The 18,591-nt window shown below is 43.3% G+C and overlaps 1 protein-coding gene across 13 annotated transcripts in view; it reads right to left on the bottom strand.

Moving 5' to 3' along the window:
- The window catches only part of SORBS1 (sorbin and SH3 domain containing 1), a 376,150-nt gene that overhangs the window by 69,691 nt on the left and 287,868 nt on the right, over nt 1-18,591 (bottom strand). For 11 of the 13 annotated variants that reach the window (XR_003857785.1, XR_003857786.1, XR_003857788.1 and 8 more), the window contains 2 exons: nt 9,877-9,962; nt 7,179-7,352 (listed from right to left, as the gene is read on the bottom strand). Coding sequence is in view for 3 of the 13 variants with exons in the window: in XM_029609160.1 (XP_029465020.1) it covers nt 7,179-7,352; nt 9,877-9,962 (260 nt within the window). In the remaining 10 variants the exon portion in view is untranslated. The remainder of the gene's footprint in view (nt 1-7,178; nt 7,353-9,876; nt 9,963-18,591) is intronic. The other 2 variants (XR_003857782.1, XR_003857787.1) reach the window with 2 other exon arrangements.

The following is an 18,591-nucleotide window of genomic DNA, read 5'->3' as shown; positions in this document are numbered from 1 at the left end:
GACAGTAAGAAAGTGCAGAGAACAATCCTTCGGCAATGAAATATTATGGAGGATCCTCATGCTGCATGGGGCAAAGTTACGTGGCTCCCCGCCCCCGCTGAAGAGATGAACAGCTCTAGGCTTTCTGCCTGGTGTTCATGGCCCTCTAATATATAGGCTTCTGTGACAAGTGAGTGGTGCGGATTTGGTGGAAATGCTTTCAAAGCCCTGCTTGAGGGTGAGGCAAATGCTGAAGAGAGCTGATGTCAATCTGTTCATGGATTAAGCTGCACCTGATCAGATTGCTCATTCAGCACTTTTGTCACTTTGTCCGTATACTTCAACAACGTGTGATGTTTAACCCAAGATAGCTTGAAAATTGCTCCTTATGGAGGTAATTTTAAAAGGAGTTACACTTGTAAATATAATTTACGAGCATAGCAATTTTTAAAAGCCACTTAAACACGTATAACCTATGGACAATTCAATGGCATATACTGTAGCAATTTTAAAAAGCCCAGTTACACAGATAAAGTGCATTTACATTTGTAAAACCCAGTTTTATGCATGTAAAGGCTTTTTAAAATTACCCTCTATATGTTTTTGGAGAGAGGGGAGCAGCTGGAAGAAAAACAGTACTGCACGTGATGCATTTAAAAGGGCCTGTGGTCCCTTCACTAGGGCTATGCATCTCCCAACGGATGACATATTGGGGGTCATTTTCAAAGGAGTTACGCATGTAAATGTGACATACTATCGTAGCAATTTTCAAAAGCTATTTACTCGAGTAAAGTGCACTTACTTGAGTAAATCCTATGGACAATTCAATGGCATATATTGTAGCAATTTTGAAAAGCCCACTTACTTGAGTAAAGTGTATTTACTCGAGCAAAAACCAGTTTTGCTCGAGTAAATGCTTTTTAAAATCTACCCCATTGTGATGGCCAGAGCAGTAAACGGACTAAACCATTTTCTATGGCAATCCCCTCTACAGTAGTCACAATGGCGTAGGGTCCAGAGTTTGGAGAGCATATTCTGGTCAATAGATTAGACATTGGGGATGAAGAAAGTCCCATCTCTCAACCCTCTGAATGAGTTTGGACCCTTGGGAAGGGGTAAAGACTGCCTTCCATCCCCAGTGCTTAAAAGACATATAGTGAGTATAGAGGGCCACACAACTCCTTGTAATGGCGTTCTGGTTTTCCTGATTATTTAGAAAGCATTTATAATCTGTCAATCCAGCAACTAGGTCTCGGCAGAGTGCAACATAACAAAATACAATAGTAAAATAAAACGCAATTGATAAAACAAACAACAAAATTCAGAAATAAATAACCCAGCCTTGAAGGAATAAAAAAACAAACCAGAATTACTGTCTCAGTAAATCCTCAATCAACAGCACCAGGGAAAGCCTATCCATATTAAAAAAAACAAACACAAAAAAGGCTTTTGCCTTTTCTTGAAAAGTTAAACACCACCCTTGAGAATGCAAAGTCAGGAGGAAGTAAATTACAAAGCACTGGAGCAGAGGCAGCAAAGGTTCTAGCTCTAATCTCAATCGTAATATCTTAAAAGAAGGAATAGTCAGGTTAACCATTCCCACAGATCTCAGAAACAAGCTGGGCTATAGGAGGAAAGTGCAGATTGCAGATGTGCATGAACCTCATGCTGCAGAGCTTTAAAAGTCCAGGAAATAATCTTACTTATTTATTTAAAAAATTTCTAGACCGCCTATCAACCTTGTTAAGTGTTTTACAAAAACCATTCATGAATACATTAAATAATTTTAAAAAAATGTCAACGAATGAGTAAAAACAGGTAAAAACAGACTTAAAAACAAACACACGTTAAAAAATAATAAAATAAATTAATAATATTATTAAATACATGACATAGATGTATAAAGTCAAGCCATAAAAACAAGACCACAAATAATTCTGCATTATCAAATATAAATACTACTCTGCTCTGCTTAAATGAAAGGAGTTAACTGTTATACCTCAAAAGCTTGTTGAAACAGGTACGCTTTTACCAACTTTCAGAATTTAAGGAGGCAAGTTTCAGACTTGATAAAACCCAGCAAGGAGTTCAAACAGGCTGGCCCTTGCATGTAAAAGGATGCTCACATATTTCATCTAATCTTCAACCAGACCCACCAAGAGACAGGTAACCAATGTAAGATTTGTAGACTAGGAATAATATGCTGAAAATGCAAAATTCCCGTTATCCGTCAGGCGGCAGGGTTCTGAACTAGCTGAAGAACTCAAAGATGGAAGACCAATAATCTACATGGTGAAAAAAACAAAGGCCTGCGCAATTATTCAGAGTTCACCTATGGGGGGAAAAATGTTTTTACCCAAAAGATCAGTTTTAATTTATAAAAAGGCAGTTCTAGCTATTACTCTTATCTGCGCATTCATTGACAAATTAGAATAAAGAATGACATCGAAATATCATAGTTCAGAAAAAATTGGAAGAGTAACATCTCCCAGACCAGAGAGACTGAAGACTGATGAATCTAGAAAGCTTCTGTATTGCTTTGACACCTTGGGGAATCCAGCAGTGGGGTGGGTAGTATCCCCAAACTGAGGGAGTAAATCTCTCATCCTCTGTTTGTTCTATAGGGAAAAAGAGGACCCTGATCACAGTACTGTCTCTAAACCAGCATCTTCACAGTTATCAGCGAGACATGAGTATCAGGTACCTCTCCAGACATGACCTGATGTGTGGAGGAAGAAAGGAGTGAAGGGGGTCAGGCATACACTGCAAAAAAAACAACACAAAAAAAAAACCACACACTTTCAACAATAATAGTTTAATAGACTTAATAAACTACCTTTTTCATAGTAATCAAGGCAGTTTATTGGATCCCATATGGTGTTAGGCCTATGGTAAAGTGCACTGGGTGTGGACTTGGCCTACAGAAAGCCAGGAATAACCTGAACTACAATTCCAACATAATAAGCCTTCCATATCATAACTGCCAGCACTCAATCTATGAAAAAGCCATACTGCAAATATTACATCAGGAAAACAGATTAAAGCCAAGTTGTTGTAAATCCTTACACAGAAACTACATGCTAGCAGAACACAGATAGACTCTCACCAAATACAGAATAAAGAGATCATAAAATATAAAGTGAAATGTGCAGACAAAAACTGAAATGGAAATCACAAGAAGCCGAACTCTGAAAGCAAAGCAACGACAATAAAAAAAATATAAGAACATAAGAACATGCCATGCTGGGTCAGACCAAGGGTCCATCAAGCCCAGCATCCTGTTTCCAACAGTGGCCAATCCAGGCCATAGAGCCTGGCAAGTACCCAAAAACTAAGTCTATTCCATGTTACTATTGCTAGTAATAGCAGTGGCTATTCTCTAAGTCAACTTAATAGCAGGTAATGGACTTCTCCTCCAAGAACCTATCCAATCCTTTTTTAAACACAGCTATACTAACTGCACTAACCACATCCTCTGGCAACAAATTCCAGAGCTTTATTGTGCGTTGAGTGAAAAAGAACTTTCTCCGATTAGTTTTAAATGTGCCACGTGCTAACTTCATGGAGTGCCCCCTAGTCTTTCTACTATCCGAAAGAGTAAATAACCAATTCACATCTACCCGTTCTAGACCTCTCATGATTTTAAACACCTCTATCATATCCCCCCCTCAGCCGTCTCTTCTCCAAGCTGAAAAGTCCTAACCTCTTTAGTCTTTCCTCATAGGGGAGCTGTTCCATTCCCCTTATCATTTTGGTAGCCCTTCTCTGTACCTTCTCCATTGCAATTATATCTTTTTTGAGATGCGGCGACCAGAATTGTACACAGTATTCAAGGTGCGGTCTCACCATGGAACGATACAGAGGCATTGTGACATTTTCCGTTTTATTCACCATTCCCTTTCTAATAATTCCCAACATTCTGTTTGCTTTTTTGACTGCCACAACACACTGAACCAACAATTTCAATGTGTTTCCACTATGACGCCTAGACCTCTTTCTTGGTTGTAGCACTTAATATGGAACCTAACATTGTATAACTATAGCATGGGTTATTTTTCCCTATATGCATCACCTTGCACTTATCCACATTAAATTTCATCTGCCATTTTGATGCCCAATTTTCCAGTCTCACAAGGTCTTCCTGCAATTTATCACAATCTGCTTGTGATTTAATTGCTCTGAACAATTTTGTATCATCTGCAAATTTGATTATCTCACTTGTATTTCTTTCCAGATCATTTATAAATACATTGAAAAGTAAGGGTCCCAATAAAGATCCCTGAGGCATTCCACTGCCCACTCCCTTCCACTGAGAAAATTGTTCATTTAATCCTACTCTCTGTTTCCTGTCTTTTAGGCAGTTTGCAATCCACGAAAGGCCATCGCCACCTATCCCATGACTTTATACTTTTCCTAGAAGCCTCTCATGAGGAACTTTGTCAAACACCTTCTGAAAATCCAAGTATACTACATCTACCGGTTCACCTTTATCCACATGTTTATTAACTCCTTCAAAAAAGTGAAGCAGATTTGTGAGGCAAGACTTGCCTTGGGTAAAGCCATGCTGACTTTGTTCCATTAAACCATGTCTTTCTATATGTTCTGTGATTTTGATGTTTAGAACACTTTCCACTATTTTTCCTGGTACTGAAGTCAGGCTAATCGCTCTGTAGTTTCCCGGATCGCCCCTGGAGCCCTTTTTAAATATTGGGGTTACATTAGCTATCCTCCAGTCTTCAGGTACAATGAATGATTTTAATGATAGGTTACAAATTTTTACTAATAGGTCTGAAATTTCATTTTTCAGTTCCTTCAGAACTCTGGGGTGTATACCATCTGGTCCAGGTGATTTACTACTCTTCAGTTTGTCAATCAGGCCTACCAAATCTTCTAGGTTCACCGTGATTTGTTTCAGTCCATCTAAATCATTACCCATGAAAAACTTCTCCAGTACGGGTACCTCTCCAACATCCTCTTCAGTAAACACCGAAGCAAAGAAATCATTTAATCTTTCCACGATGGCCTTATCTTCTCTAAGTGCCCCTTTAACACCTTGATCATCTAACGGTCCAACTGATTCCCTCACAGGCTTTCTGCTTCGAATATATTTAAAAACGTTTTTACTGTGAGTTTTTGCCTCTGCGGCCAACTTCTTTTCAAATTCTCTCTTAGCCTGTCTTATCAATGTCTTACATTTAACTTACCAATGTTTATGCATTATCCTATTTTCTTCTGTTGGACGCTTCTTCCAATTTTTGAATGAAGATTTTTTGGCTAAAATAGCTTCTTTCACCTCCCCTTTTAACCATGCTGGTAATCGTTTTGCCTTCTTTCCAACTTTCTTAATGTGTGGAATACATCTGGACTGTGCTTCTAGACTGGTATTTTTTTTTTTTATGACCGCGACGCCTCTTGCACACTTTTTACCTTTGTAGCTGCTCCTTTCAGTTTTTTCCTAACAATTTTTCTCATTTTATCAAAATTTCCTTTTTGAAAGTTTAGCACGAGAGCCGTGGATTTGCTTACTGTCCCCCTTCCAGTCATTAATTCAAATTTGATCATATTATGATCATTATTGCCAAGCGGCCCCACCACCGTTACCTCTCACACCAAATCCTTTGCTCCACTGAGAATTAGATCTAAAATTGCTCTCTCTCTTGTCGGTTCCTGAACAAATTGCTCCATAAAAATGTCATTTATTCCATCCAGGAACTTTATATCTCTAGCATGTACCGATGATACATTTACTCAGTCAATATTGGGGTAATTAAAGTCTCCCATTATTACCGCACTACCAATTTGGTTACCTTCCCAAATTTCTCTTAGCATTTCAATGTCAGTCTCACCATCTTGACCAGGTGGACGGTAGTATACCCCTATCACTATAGTCTTCCCTGACACACAAGGGATTTCTACTGCTGATAAATTCAGCCAATTAAAAACACATATAAAAATGTTACAATATTACCAAATCCTAATAAAATATTTCAAAACTGCAGATATATCACATCCAATAATTAAAACTAACAGGGATAAAAAAAAAAAAAAATCTCCCACGCTCCATACCTAGGAACGTTTTCCAGTCCTCCTGAGATTGTCATAGATTGGAGGAGGGTGCACAAACTTTAACCTCTCTCACACACACACATATATTCAGGTGCTTTCACACACACACAAAAAAAAACCCTCTCACACACATCACCCCCACCACCCTCTCATACACACACACACAATCACCCCCCCCCCCACACACACGCACACACCACCACTTCCCCTCACACACACCCCCCCCCCCCCCCATCCTCTCATATCCACACACACCCCACAGGAATCTGGACTGCAGCCACTGCCATGCCCCACTCTCTCTCCACCATGCTGCACTCTGTGCTGCAGCCACCGCGCTGCCTGCTCTCTCCACCATGCTACACTCTGCACCGGCACTGCCGCAGGACCTTTCTTTTGCTGGCAGGGAGACCCTGCCAGCCCATCACAAAGCCACACTGCTGTGGGACGCCAGGATCTATCTTTTGCTGGCAGGGAATAGAAACCCTGCCAGCACGTTACAATTCCGTGCCGCCGAGGGCCTCTGGGACCTTTCTTTTGCTGGCGGGGAATGGAATCCCCTCCCCCCCCACACAGCATGTCGCTGCTCCACACCGCCAGTCCCGCCGCCAGTTTGCCTGCATGAAGGGTGAGGCGGCTGCTTCAGGCGGTAAGATTGCCCCCTGTATCCTTCCTGCCACAGCCGCCTCACCCTGCCTCATATTATAGAACCGCCCCTGCATGTACCTAACAGTGTGGTTCTCTTTCCAATTCCACAGAACTCCTGAACTGCAACAGTATGCTATGGGAAAGGGTGGATATTAAATGAAGTAAATAAATACAATAAACACAATACCCACCATTATAGAACAACCAGAAAAATACAGAACATGATTCCACACGAAGCAAGACAACACGGCAGTGAGACGATGATGCAAGAGATGTTTAATGCTGCTTTCTGATCATTAGCAGAGTCAGTAGGTAATGAATGCATGCATGACAAATGCGTTCTCAGCCCACATGCGTCAACATACAAGTCTTATACCAGCTACATTAACTAAAAGCCATTCTCCGGGAAGCAAGGATGAAAGATTCTTTGCAGAGCTTATGTGGGTTGACACTAGCAAGCAAGTAAGGCTGTGGGTCAGGCAACTCACACAGACCTCTGAGCCCCAGCTCCTCTTGGTTGCATCATCAACATTAAGGAGGTCTCCAAACCGTTCGTTAGTGATAAACTGGTGGTGCGTCGGGATGGCCCCCATGTGCCGTCTAGCTGCAATATCCGCCTCTTCCTGCTCACGCTTAAGTCGTCTCTGATCCTCTAAAAGTTTCTGCCGTAAAATTGCACAAAACAGGGGCCATAAATGACTTGCAGCGGGACAGAAGAACTGCCAACACATTTTACCCCTCAGTGATGCCGGGGATCATTTGGAACGTTGCGCTAAAGGATGTTTCAGAAGCAGAGGTTCGACTCGGGATGCATGTTCCTCTAAACGGCAGTCGAACCTGCTGCCTTTTCCCCACTGCAGCTAGAGCAGAAGGCGAAGGCCACTGCTGGCCCCAATCTGTTACCTTTTTTTTTTTTTTATTATTATAAAGAAAATGATCACTGATGCCAGTTACTATAAAACCTAAACCGGAAACGTAAATCCAGAATGCAAGACACCACATGAAAGAAGCAATCCGTCTCATGGAAAAGAGGGTCACACAAATTTAAATTTAATATTCAACACAGCATCGTATACCATCCGCATAGCTATAATCATGCCTTAGTCGGATTTATGTTTAAAAATACAACCATCTGTCAAAAAAAGTTTAAGTAAAAAAAATTATTTTTACTTCTTGCAGGTATGTGAATAAAGCAACATCTGGAGAATAATAAATGTTGATTCATCACCCCTGCTTTGGAGAGAGGGGCTAATAAAAGTCCCAATGAAAACACCCCATTGTCCACCGTAACTGTGAGAGAATATATTAAAAAATATATATAATTATTTCACAATGGGGACAAACCGTGAAGCCTTCATCTGCCTAAGCAAAAACCAAACACATACCCTCCCCGACATCAACATTTCCCATCTCTTTTGTTTCAAATTCGGCACAAGGAGGGCTAGGACTGGTCTTTATGGAAAATGCAGTAACTTACTGAGAAATCCCCAGAAGCAGGTGTACAGCCAAAACATCTGTCGGGGAGATATATGTTATGTTTGGGTTTTTACTCTGGCAGAAGCAGCCTTCACACTTTGCCCCACTGCGAGCTAAACATGTTTTTGGTACATTACTTCACACAGTTATGTTTCTTGTCATTTGTATGACTCACTTTTTTATGAGATGAATTACCAAAAAAAAAATCCCCCTGCATCACATAGAATACCAAATGACGTGAATAAGGCTCATAATTCCACCATGCCCTTTGTGGTGAGTTTTTCACATCCATATAACCCATCGATGGACAGAAAACAAAATCACGACTGTTCTCAAATTTCTCCCATAATTCAGATATTTACTCTGGATGGGGATTATCAAATTGCAAGAACGATGCAGGAAATCAAGGAATTAGTGACAAAAAAAAAAAAATCCCCAATTCTGTTGGAGACCTCAGTTTTACTCCACTACTTAGCTGCTTCTTCCTGTAAACTGTGACTGTGCTATAAGAAACTTCCACCTGCTGAAAAATTCATGGATTATGGGTATAATTTAGAACTGCAATTTGATCAGCCCTGCCCACACAAGTTATGGGCAGATTGCAGCACTACAATCTGATAAAACATGCTCGCTGGGAACGCTGTAGGTTTTAAGCAGAGCTGCAATCTAATAAACCCCACCTACTGAGAAATTCAGGAGTGTAGGATCCAGATTCAATAAATCTCAAGAGTTATAGGCAATGTTGGGGATTCCAAGATAGTGCACCGCCGGGAAGTCCATAAATTATGGATGGAGTTTAAGACTGCGGACACTAACCACAATCTCTCTCTCCATCTTTAATATAAGTTACAAGCCACTTTACATTCTGCTAGGAAACAGGCAGAGAAAAAAAGCCTTTACATTTTTTTAAGGTAACAAATACAAAACAGAAAGAGCATTATACTTGTAGCATCTTTTTTTTTTTTTTTAATTTACAGTACATGTTTTAAGACCACCCTGTGGGGATCTGTGAGGGGAACGAGATGAGAGTATATTCAGAGAAAGAAGTACGGAAGGGGGCATGGGAATCCCAGTGGGTGGTGTGGGAAAAGAAATGGCTGAAAGTTCCAGTCAGGGGTGTCGGTAGGAGGTTTGAGTAGGGGGATGGACTGAGAAGGAGGTGGCACTGGATAGGTATGAGCTGGGAATAGGAGTGGGGGGGGGGGGGGGGGAAGTGAACAGGGGGTAATGCTAGGGGGTGTGGTCTGGGAGGGAGGGAAGGAAAAGCATAGGCCTAGGAGGTGGTCGACTGGGAATGGGTTGTGGGTAGAAGAGGACTGGGCAGGTGACGTGGGCAGAAGAGGTGGTATGGTGGGTAGGAATGAGCCAAGGAAGCGATGCGTGCGCCATAAGGGATACAGTGTACTGAGAAGGTGATTTGTGTTGTGCATAGGCTGGTACTGATGCCAAGGAGGTGAGTGTGTGTGTGTGAGTGAGAGTGAGTGTGTAGGGCTGCAAAGGGCAACAATGAGATGCTATCAGGTGTGGGGAGATCACAGCCTATTTCAGGCATTGTTGAAGCCCCTAGGCTAGACAGTTCAGAGCGGTGTGGAAATGGGGCAGAATGCCCAGTGCAGATACTAACTGGCCCACTCCTGTGAAGATGAGAGGAGGGGGAAACAGCAAGCTGACGCTGAAGCCGCCCAGCACGTTCCAGCAAAACACACTCACCTCTTTGTCACTGAGGTACCTGCGGAGAAGCTCTTCAGGGACATCCGTGAACTCATGGGGTGTGAAACGCCCAAGTGATTCAGAATCTGCCAGAAAACAACACAACAGCACAGTAAGTAAAGGGGCAGCAGCTCCATGATTAGGGAAACAGCGTGCCACGAGTGGCAGCTTTTTCATGGACAATCTTGGGTGTTTCATTTACTTATGATAGATTCAAACCAATCAAACATCAAACTTTCTTTAGTCTAGAACTTTATTAACAGATGTGGAAGGAAAGGTCTAGAAAAAGAAAAGAATAAACACAGCAGACTCGGTATTCAAAACCTTACCTGATTATGCCCTTTCGCAGATGCCACAGAACCCCTATAGAGATCCCTGCATGCGGTATAAATGCTGCACACAGGGATTTTGTAGAAGCAGAGAGCTTATCTGTGGACAAATAATGTAAGACTAGAACATTTCAAAGTGCCATGTCTCTTTCTACTCATCACAGGCCCACGCACTCGCCTTTCTCAAGCACAAGTCTAAAACCTCACCTCCTTAACCGCAGGCCCACAGCCTCAAGTACAGACCTCCTCAACCACAAGCTGCAGTCTCATGTGCACACAATAAAACAGTTACATTAACGGGCAGATACCACCACTGATACACAGTCATGTAGCTTGGTCAACGGCAACTTGCAGCGTTAGCAACTCACAAACCCATAGCCTTGATAAATCCTGCATTTTGACGGTCTTTTTATAAATTAATATTGGGCAACACCCAGATGCACAGTTAATAACACTTTATTGGACCTAATTACTAAAGTGCAATAATGCGTCTGAGTGTGATAAACAGCATTATCACGAGGTAAATGCAAACAGCACATGGCATTTATGATTACTGCAAACGTCCACAAATTATTTTGCTGGCCCATAAATCTGGTCCAACACAGCCATGCTAAGGCAAAGCAACTCAGTGGCACGGTAACGAGAATTACAACTCGCAAAAAATCTTCACAAGCGGCAATAACTCATGGAAAATTAGCTACACTTCAAGATGTATAGCTAACTTTCCACCAGAAATATCTCCAGGTTAAAGTGCTTGGTGATGCTACTGGGGCTGCCGATTTAAAGGGATCATAAGGCCTTGCAAAAGCCCCTGCACCCTGCTTTGTAAAAATATTTCTGGTGGTATGTGGGTCACGTGCCCAACTTCCCTGCCACAGCTGTCCAGCCCATAAATGTAAAAAAAACCAAAAACAAAACAAAAAAAATTAACTTGTTTTAAAGCCCTGCTCCCTTTTATAAAATCCAAACTCCTTGGGAGATAGGCTTCCAGCTTACCCCCATTTGTGCGGGTGTCTCGAGGGCACAGGAGTGATCATCACTCACTCCTACCTGGCCAGTGCCATCTTGCAAAATGAGGGTCGCTGACCTCAGGCTGGGACAAAGGAATGCCTGAGGACAGCTAGCACAATTTTGCAAAATGGTGCAATCCTCAAGATATCCCACAAATGGAGAGAAGGAATGTTCTGCGGATGTTCTGCTCAGTGGAGGGGGATGCTCTGGGGAGGGGAGGGGAGGGGGAGAGAAGGAATGTTCTGGGGATGTTCTGCTCAGTGGAGGGGGATGCTCTGGGGAGGGGAGGGGGAGAGAAGGAATGTTCTGGGGATGCTCTGGGGAGGGGAGGGGACGGGGAGAGAAGGAATGTTCTGCGGATGTTCTGCTCAGTGGAGGGGGATGCTCTGGGGAGGGGGAGAGAAGGAATGTTCTGGGGGATGTTCTGCTCAGTGGAGGGGGATGCTCTGGGGAGGGGGGGGGAGGGGGAGAGAAGGAATGTTCTGGGGATGTACTGCTCAGTGGAGGGGGATGCTCTGGGGAGGGGAGGGGGAGAGAAGGAATGTTCTGGGGATGTTCTGCTCAGTGGAGGGGGATGCTCTGGGGAGGGGAGGGGGAGAGAAGGGATGTTCTGGGGATGCTCTGGGGAGGGGAGGGGACGGGGAGAGAAGGAATGTTCTGCGGATGTTCTGCTCAGTGGAGGGGGATGCTCTGGGGAGGGGGAGAGAAGGAATGTTCTGGGGGATGTTCTGCTCAGTGGAGGGGGATGCTCTGGGGAGGGGAGGGGAGGGGGAGAGAAGGAATGTTCTGGGGATGTACTGCTCAGTGGAGGGGGATGCTCTGGGGAGGGGAGGGGGAGAGAAGGAATGTTCTGGGGATGTACTGCTCAGTGGAGGGGGATGCTCTGGGGAGGGGAGGGGAAGGGGGCGGGGGAGGAGGTTGGGCCAGCATGACCATGGCCAATAACGTTCATGCATTACAAACCGCAGTAAAAACCACATTCAACACAGTCCTTACTAAAAATTTGATGCCCTCTAATAATAAATAATATCATCACGTGTCTGAAAGCTGCTGGCCTTAACGTGAACATTTTTTTGTAATAGAGAGCTCAAATTCTTTTTTTTTTTTTTTTAAAGGACTTGCCGCCAGGATGTAACTTTGCATGCACGTTACCAAAGTGTAAGAAACCAGACTGGCTCTTCAAATCGGAGTGCAAATTTCTGTCCCGCCATACAGGGGGTGTGTACAGAACTGCATGTAAGTAAGGCAAGGGAATTAAAACCTCACATTTTGGGTCATATGCTAAGCTTCCTGTGAAGAAAGTCTGTCGTCTTAAGAGAGGAGCAAGTAATAATTGCTCAACATGCACAGGAGCTGCTAATCCAACTGAGCTCCATCTTAACCAGGGACTAGACAGATTTGAACACAGCACTGCGATATCAAGAGCCAGGCATCAGGAAAGCACGGGGGACAGAGAGGAAGATGATGGTACCACGCCACAAAGGTGAAGGGAGATCACATCAAACATCCACCTCTGGGGGCTGCTCCGAGCTCACTGTCATGGCTGTTGTATGCGTCCCCGCTCGGAGGTAAAGAATAGAAAGGAATGCTTCCATTCTGAGACGAATGGGGGCTCTCGGGATCCCGGGATGCAAGGTGATTCAGCCTTTCCATGGCACGGAATGAAGACAGGCGCTGGGGAAGCAGGGGCTGGTTATTGCAACACAGCTCGGGCGGAGGGCTGGGGGGCACAGAGTTGCCTTTTGGCTGCGTCTCATCTCTCTGGATCCCAGCATCCTGCTTCTGGTCTCCTGCTGGTTCTGCCTGGGATTTCTTCCTGGAAAGGTTTAAGGAGGATTTCTTCAACTGAAAAGGGAGAGGGCTCATCAGGTACATGTTTCTGGCAAGACATGTCTTGTTTGCCTGCAGATCAGTCTTAGAGTTTAGAGCCTTGCTCTCTTGCTGCTCGTGCTGTCTGATTGCTGTAAAGCTGGGGTAGGAGGCTGGGCAGGACCCCTTGGAGGTGCTGGGTTTGTAGCATGGGGTAGGATTGCTGCTACTGCTGTCATTAGACACAATGGAAATGCACTCCGTCTCGTCAGTGCAGGTGGAGAGCCGGTCTGCAGGCAAACTATCACTCAGCTCCCAGGTCACATCCTCCATGGTGCTACTGGTGGGAGAGGCAGGGCACAGAGCAGTGTCCAGGGTTATATCTTCCTTGACTTTTGTTTGCACTTCTGACAGGGATTCTGCGGACAAGGCCAAGCTGAGACCATCTCGATGCAGTGCGGATTTGGCAGGCTGGCTCTGTCCGTCGCAAACATTCAGAGACGGAAGCGATCTGGATCGCTGGATCAGGTGCTCAAAGATGCTCACGCAGGATGAAACTATGTGCTTTGGGACACCCTCTACAACTTCTGGCATGGCCTCTTCGGCACTGTTGGCCTTCTGCTTCTTTTCAAACATGCAGGCAAGGTCTCGGACACTGCCAGAGGCCGTGGGACCCTGCAGTCCCTCCCAATCGATGTGGTGCATGTTTTTATAAAGCAGGTTGAACCCGGGCCCGTTTCTCCTAGGGCTGGAACTCATGGTGGATCTAGAGGCCCGGCCATACTCTTGCAGGCTCATGCTGCTGCCAGACCTCCCGGCATGACCTGGCTTGGATTTCACGAACACGTTTTCAGCGATCTCCCCCACTTCTGGCACAGAAGCGTTTCCGTCTCGGAGTGAGGCGACACAATTCTGCAGGTTTTCACAGCTTTGTGCTTTTTGCCAGGATAACAGCATGCTCTTCCTGTCCTGTGGGGGGCAACCTGCTGAAGCTAGCTTGGGTTTGAATTTGGAGGGCAAGATTTCAGGAATGCAGGCTTTTGCAGCTGACAAAGGCTTCTTATGGTTATACATGCTACCAAATGTCTGACTAATATTAAATACTCTGGTATTAATAGAGGAAGGTAAAATGGCGCAAGCATTCCCACCTTTCTGATCCACTGATAAGCATGCGGAATAGAAGAGACACAACCTGTTAGCTTCTACTTCAGGCAGAGACAGAGACAGTCAAACACCCGCTGCACATAAATTATTTCACATAGGAAACATCAGCGTAAATCACTTTTAGACAAAAAGTCCCAAAAATGAAACAGACAATTTTACAATCTGATGGCAGTAACTTTGGTTGATCAGTTTTCTACTCTGTACCATATGGATTTATAAATTTATGTTATCTGGTGCCTCCAATTTATTAACGAGCTAACACTCCTACCACTTAAAAGGAAACCGGGGTCCCATCCATGCTCAATACGTGGCAACTTTCCCATAGATCTCTTATCTCTCTCTCTCCTTTGTGTCAACTGTATCTTGTGGCTTTCATCACTCCAGTTTCCCCTTCTCTCACTCTATATATCCCAATCTTTTTTTCTTACTCTTCTGTCCCTCCTTCCACCTTCAGCTCTATTTCCCTCCTTCATTTGTCCTTCGTTCCTTACTATCCTGCTTCTCATATTCCCCTCCTCCATTCCTCCAGCATCTCTTTTGCTGTGCCATCCTGCCTCTCACATTTTCCTCCTCAATCTTTGGAATACCTCTCAATCTTTGCTGTTCTACCCATTGGACTATTCCTCCTCTATACCTATGGTATCTGCGAACATTTGGATGTGCAAAAGCTGCTCCCCAGGTAGCAGGGACTATGATACCCACAAAGATGCAGTTACCACTCATGGTATTAAAACTAATGCTCAGCTGACTTTTTACTTATCAGATATCATCAGTGATTCAATACTCTTTATCACCTACAGTACCATTCATTGGTTTTACCCTTTCTAAAATCCATCTGATTGGTGCTGAACAGACCTGCCCATCGTTTCCTTGAAGTGACTGCAAGTTTTACAACATATTACAGCCAAATTGAGTTTACTGTAAAAAGTTTAAATCACGTGAACCCCACCTCTTCAGAAATGTCACCGGTTGCTGATTTTATGCAGACTGAAAATTAAAATCTTATGTTTAACTTTCAAAGCATTTCATAAGGGTATCTCCTTTATAAATAAATATTCATCAACTTTACTTGTACCATATAAGCCAAATCTTTCTTTATGCTCTGCATAAAGCACGACTTGTTGAGGTTACCCTCGCCAATTGAAATGAGGCTGGAGTCTACTAGTCAATCTTGTTTTGCCTATTGTGTACCATTCCTCCGGAATGCTTTACCTATTGAAGTGTGGAATCAGCCTAAATTTAGGAAAAAGTATTAAGATTTGGCTTTTTAAGCAGACTTTTAATTATTGCTAGATTTATTTTAAATTCTGTAAAGTTTTCGAGACCTGGCTTTTAAGGTTTTATTAAACATCAAGATTTTATGATAGTGGTCAAGGTTGTTTTGTTTGTTAAATCTGACTTGTTTTGTTTTTATTATTTCTGAATTTAGTTTTAGTGTGTATTGATGTATTATTGTTCCTATTTATTTGTATTTTTGGTTTAATATTATGAATGTTATGTTTATTGTACATTGCTGTGATTTAATTGCAGAAAAGCAGTTGAACAAATAAATTAAACTAAACTCACTGCACTAGTACATTTACCATCTCCCCATTTCATCTCTCAGGTGTTCTTCCTATCTTTATCGTATTACTAATTCCTCATTACATTATCTCCCACCTGATTCATCTATAGCTTCTTTGTAATTCACACCTATCCTCATTCCTTTTCAGCTTGGAGAAGAGATGGCTGAGGGGGATATGATAGAGATGTTTAAAATCATGAGAGGTCTAGAACGGGTAGATGTGAAGTGGTTATTTACTCTTTCGGATAGTAGAAAGACTAGGGGGCACTCCATGAAGTTAGCATGGGGCACATTTAAAACTTATCGGAGAAAGTTCTTTTTCACTCAACGCACAATTAAACTCTGGAATTTGTTGCCAGAGGATGTGGTTAGTGTAGTTAGTATAGTTGTGTTTAAAAAAGGATTGGATAAGTTCTTGGAGGAGAAGTCCATTACCTGCTATTAATTAAGTTGACTTAGAGAATAGCCACTGCTATTACTAGCAACAATAACATGGAATAGACTTAGTTTTTGGGTACTTGCCAGGTTCTTATGGCCTGGATTGGCCTCTGTTGGAAACACGATGCTGGGCTTGATGGACCCTTGGTCTGACCCAGTATGGCATGTTCTTATGTTCTTCTTTGGTATTAATTCCCCTCATGCCACTCCTCTATTCTCTTTCCTCTCTCCCCCTCATTACTTATACACGCTTTTCCCCAGAAACCTCTTCTATCCCCTGAACATTTCACCTCTTCTCCAATACACTTATCCTCTTCTTAGAGAAACACTCTCTCTCCTCCATTATGTCACAGAAGTGGCTCATGTCACATATGTAACAGGAAACATCATTACTTTTATGTCTGATTTTGCATATGGGGCCAGCAGCAATGCAAGAAGTGCACTGTCTGACAGGATTTCTATTCACAGTTGTGCTGTGGCATAAATCATATACAGGCCTTCAGAGAGTAACTCTACAATAGCCGGAGAACAAGGCACAGATACAAGCTGTGGGTATCTTTGTCCTCTTTCCAGGTTAATCTGTATGTAGGAAAGAAACTGAAGGCTGTGGAAACGAGGGAGATGACCTACATAGCAGGAAGATTCACTGCTAATGTCATATCTTATGTATCCAAGTCCCCCAAGGAACCAGGTCTGCTTTAACTATACCCTGGCTCAAGAAAATCAAGGATATTTAGAAACAACATATATGTGCAAGCCACACAAACCTAGCTGAAAAATAATCCTTGGTTTTTGTTGTTTCCTCAGCTATGAAAGAAGTAACATTTTATATGTAGTTAAATATAGTGACAACCTTGGTAACTTGCTAAAACAGAGAGACCTAAGCATGTAAGGGATGTGTTTTTAGCCAAAGTAAGAAGCACCTTTATGAGAGAGAAGGAATGAAATGTTAAGAGAAAATGCATTTTGATGACTGATCAGAAGTCAAGGGGTTTTTGAAGATTCTAGAAAGCATTATAAGTACAATGGACAGGTGGTCAGACTGCTGTTACAGTTATAAGTACTTGCTGGGTACAGCTGCTTGATAATCATAATTAGTAGTAAATTAATAACCACTGTCAAGTGATCAGGGATTTTTTTTTTTTTTGCTTCATGTGTTATTCTATAATTTGTATCTTTAAAAATGCAAACATGCTTCTCAGAGGCTAAGCTTCACTTTTATTTTCTCCTCATTGTGGCTTGCTGGCCTTACGTTCTCCTGTCTCACCAAGAAATAAAACCCAATAATAATCATCTGGCTGATACAGTACAGTGCGCTCTGTTAACCCTCCATTGGACACACTGTTAACCCGCCATTTTACGCGCGTTTTCCCTTACCCCTTATTCAGTAAGGGGCCGAAAACGTGCGTCCAACCCGCCGAACCTAATCGCGCCCTCAACATGCAAATGCATATTGATGGCCCTATTAGGTATTCCCGCGTGATGGCCCTATTAGGTATTCCCGCCAGGCCGCACATTTTGCTTTCAGAAATTAGCGCCTACCCAAAGGTAGGCGCTAATTTCTTCAGGCACCGGGAAAGTGCACAGAAAAGCAGCAAACTGCTTTTCTGTGCACCCTCTGACTTAATATCATGGTCCCGAAGGGAAAAAAAGTAAAAAAAAATTTGAAGTCGGCCCGTGGCTGTCGGGTCGAAAACCGGACGCTCAATTTTGCCAGCGTCCGGTTTCCAAGTCCGTGGCTGTCAGCGGGCTCGAGAACCGAAGCCAGCAAAATTGAGTGTCGGCTGTTTAACCAGTTGACAGCCGCCGCTCCTTTTGCCTGTTTCTACTGCCGGGCCTCATTTAAATACTGAATCGCGCGCACAGGCGAGTGTCCGCTCTCCCGCGGACTTTACTGAATCGGCCCGAATGTTACTTTTGTTTAGAAGACACTTGCTTCCCTGGCATTTCTCTCTCACAGCAGGAGAACAGAACTGTTTGCCTTTTATTCTACACTTGCCAAGGAGAAAGTGTAAGAGCTGAACAGGGGGCCATAGGTCACTTGGATGAAACTGCCCCTTTCGGGGTCTCTGAAAGTTGATGCTGAAAGTTGATGTACATGGACCAAACATCAAATAGTGCTCCAAGGATGTGATTAAGTGGTATTTACAGAGAAGAAGAGAGAAAGAGTTGCAGACTCTGTAGGAAAGCTGTTATATATGTAGAGAGTCTCCATTAGATGGCCCTAGCTTGGGATACAGGTTAGAAGACAGAAGAAGGGTGTTTGGATTTCTCCTCTTGTGCTGTTGGGACTTTGGACCAGAAAAATCCAGCGTAACATTAGAGAGAAGAGTTGGGAGTACAAAGGAGCTTGCCTACACAGCCCCCCACACGAGTCTCTACCCCAGGAACAGAGAGGAC

Source organism: Rhinatrema bivittatum, chromosome 7 (assembly GCF_901001135.1).
Source record: "Rhinatrema bivittatum chromosome 7, aRhiBiv1.1, whole genome shotgun sequence".
NCBI lineage: Eukaryota > Metazoa > Chordata > Amphibia > Gymnophiona > Rhinatrematidae > Rhinatrema > Rhinatrema bivittatum.
This window is presented reverse-complemented; position numbering and strand designations above follow the sequence as displayed.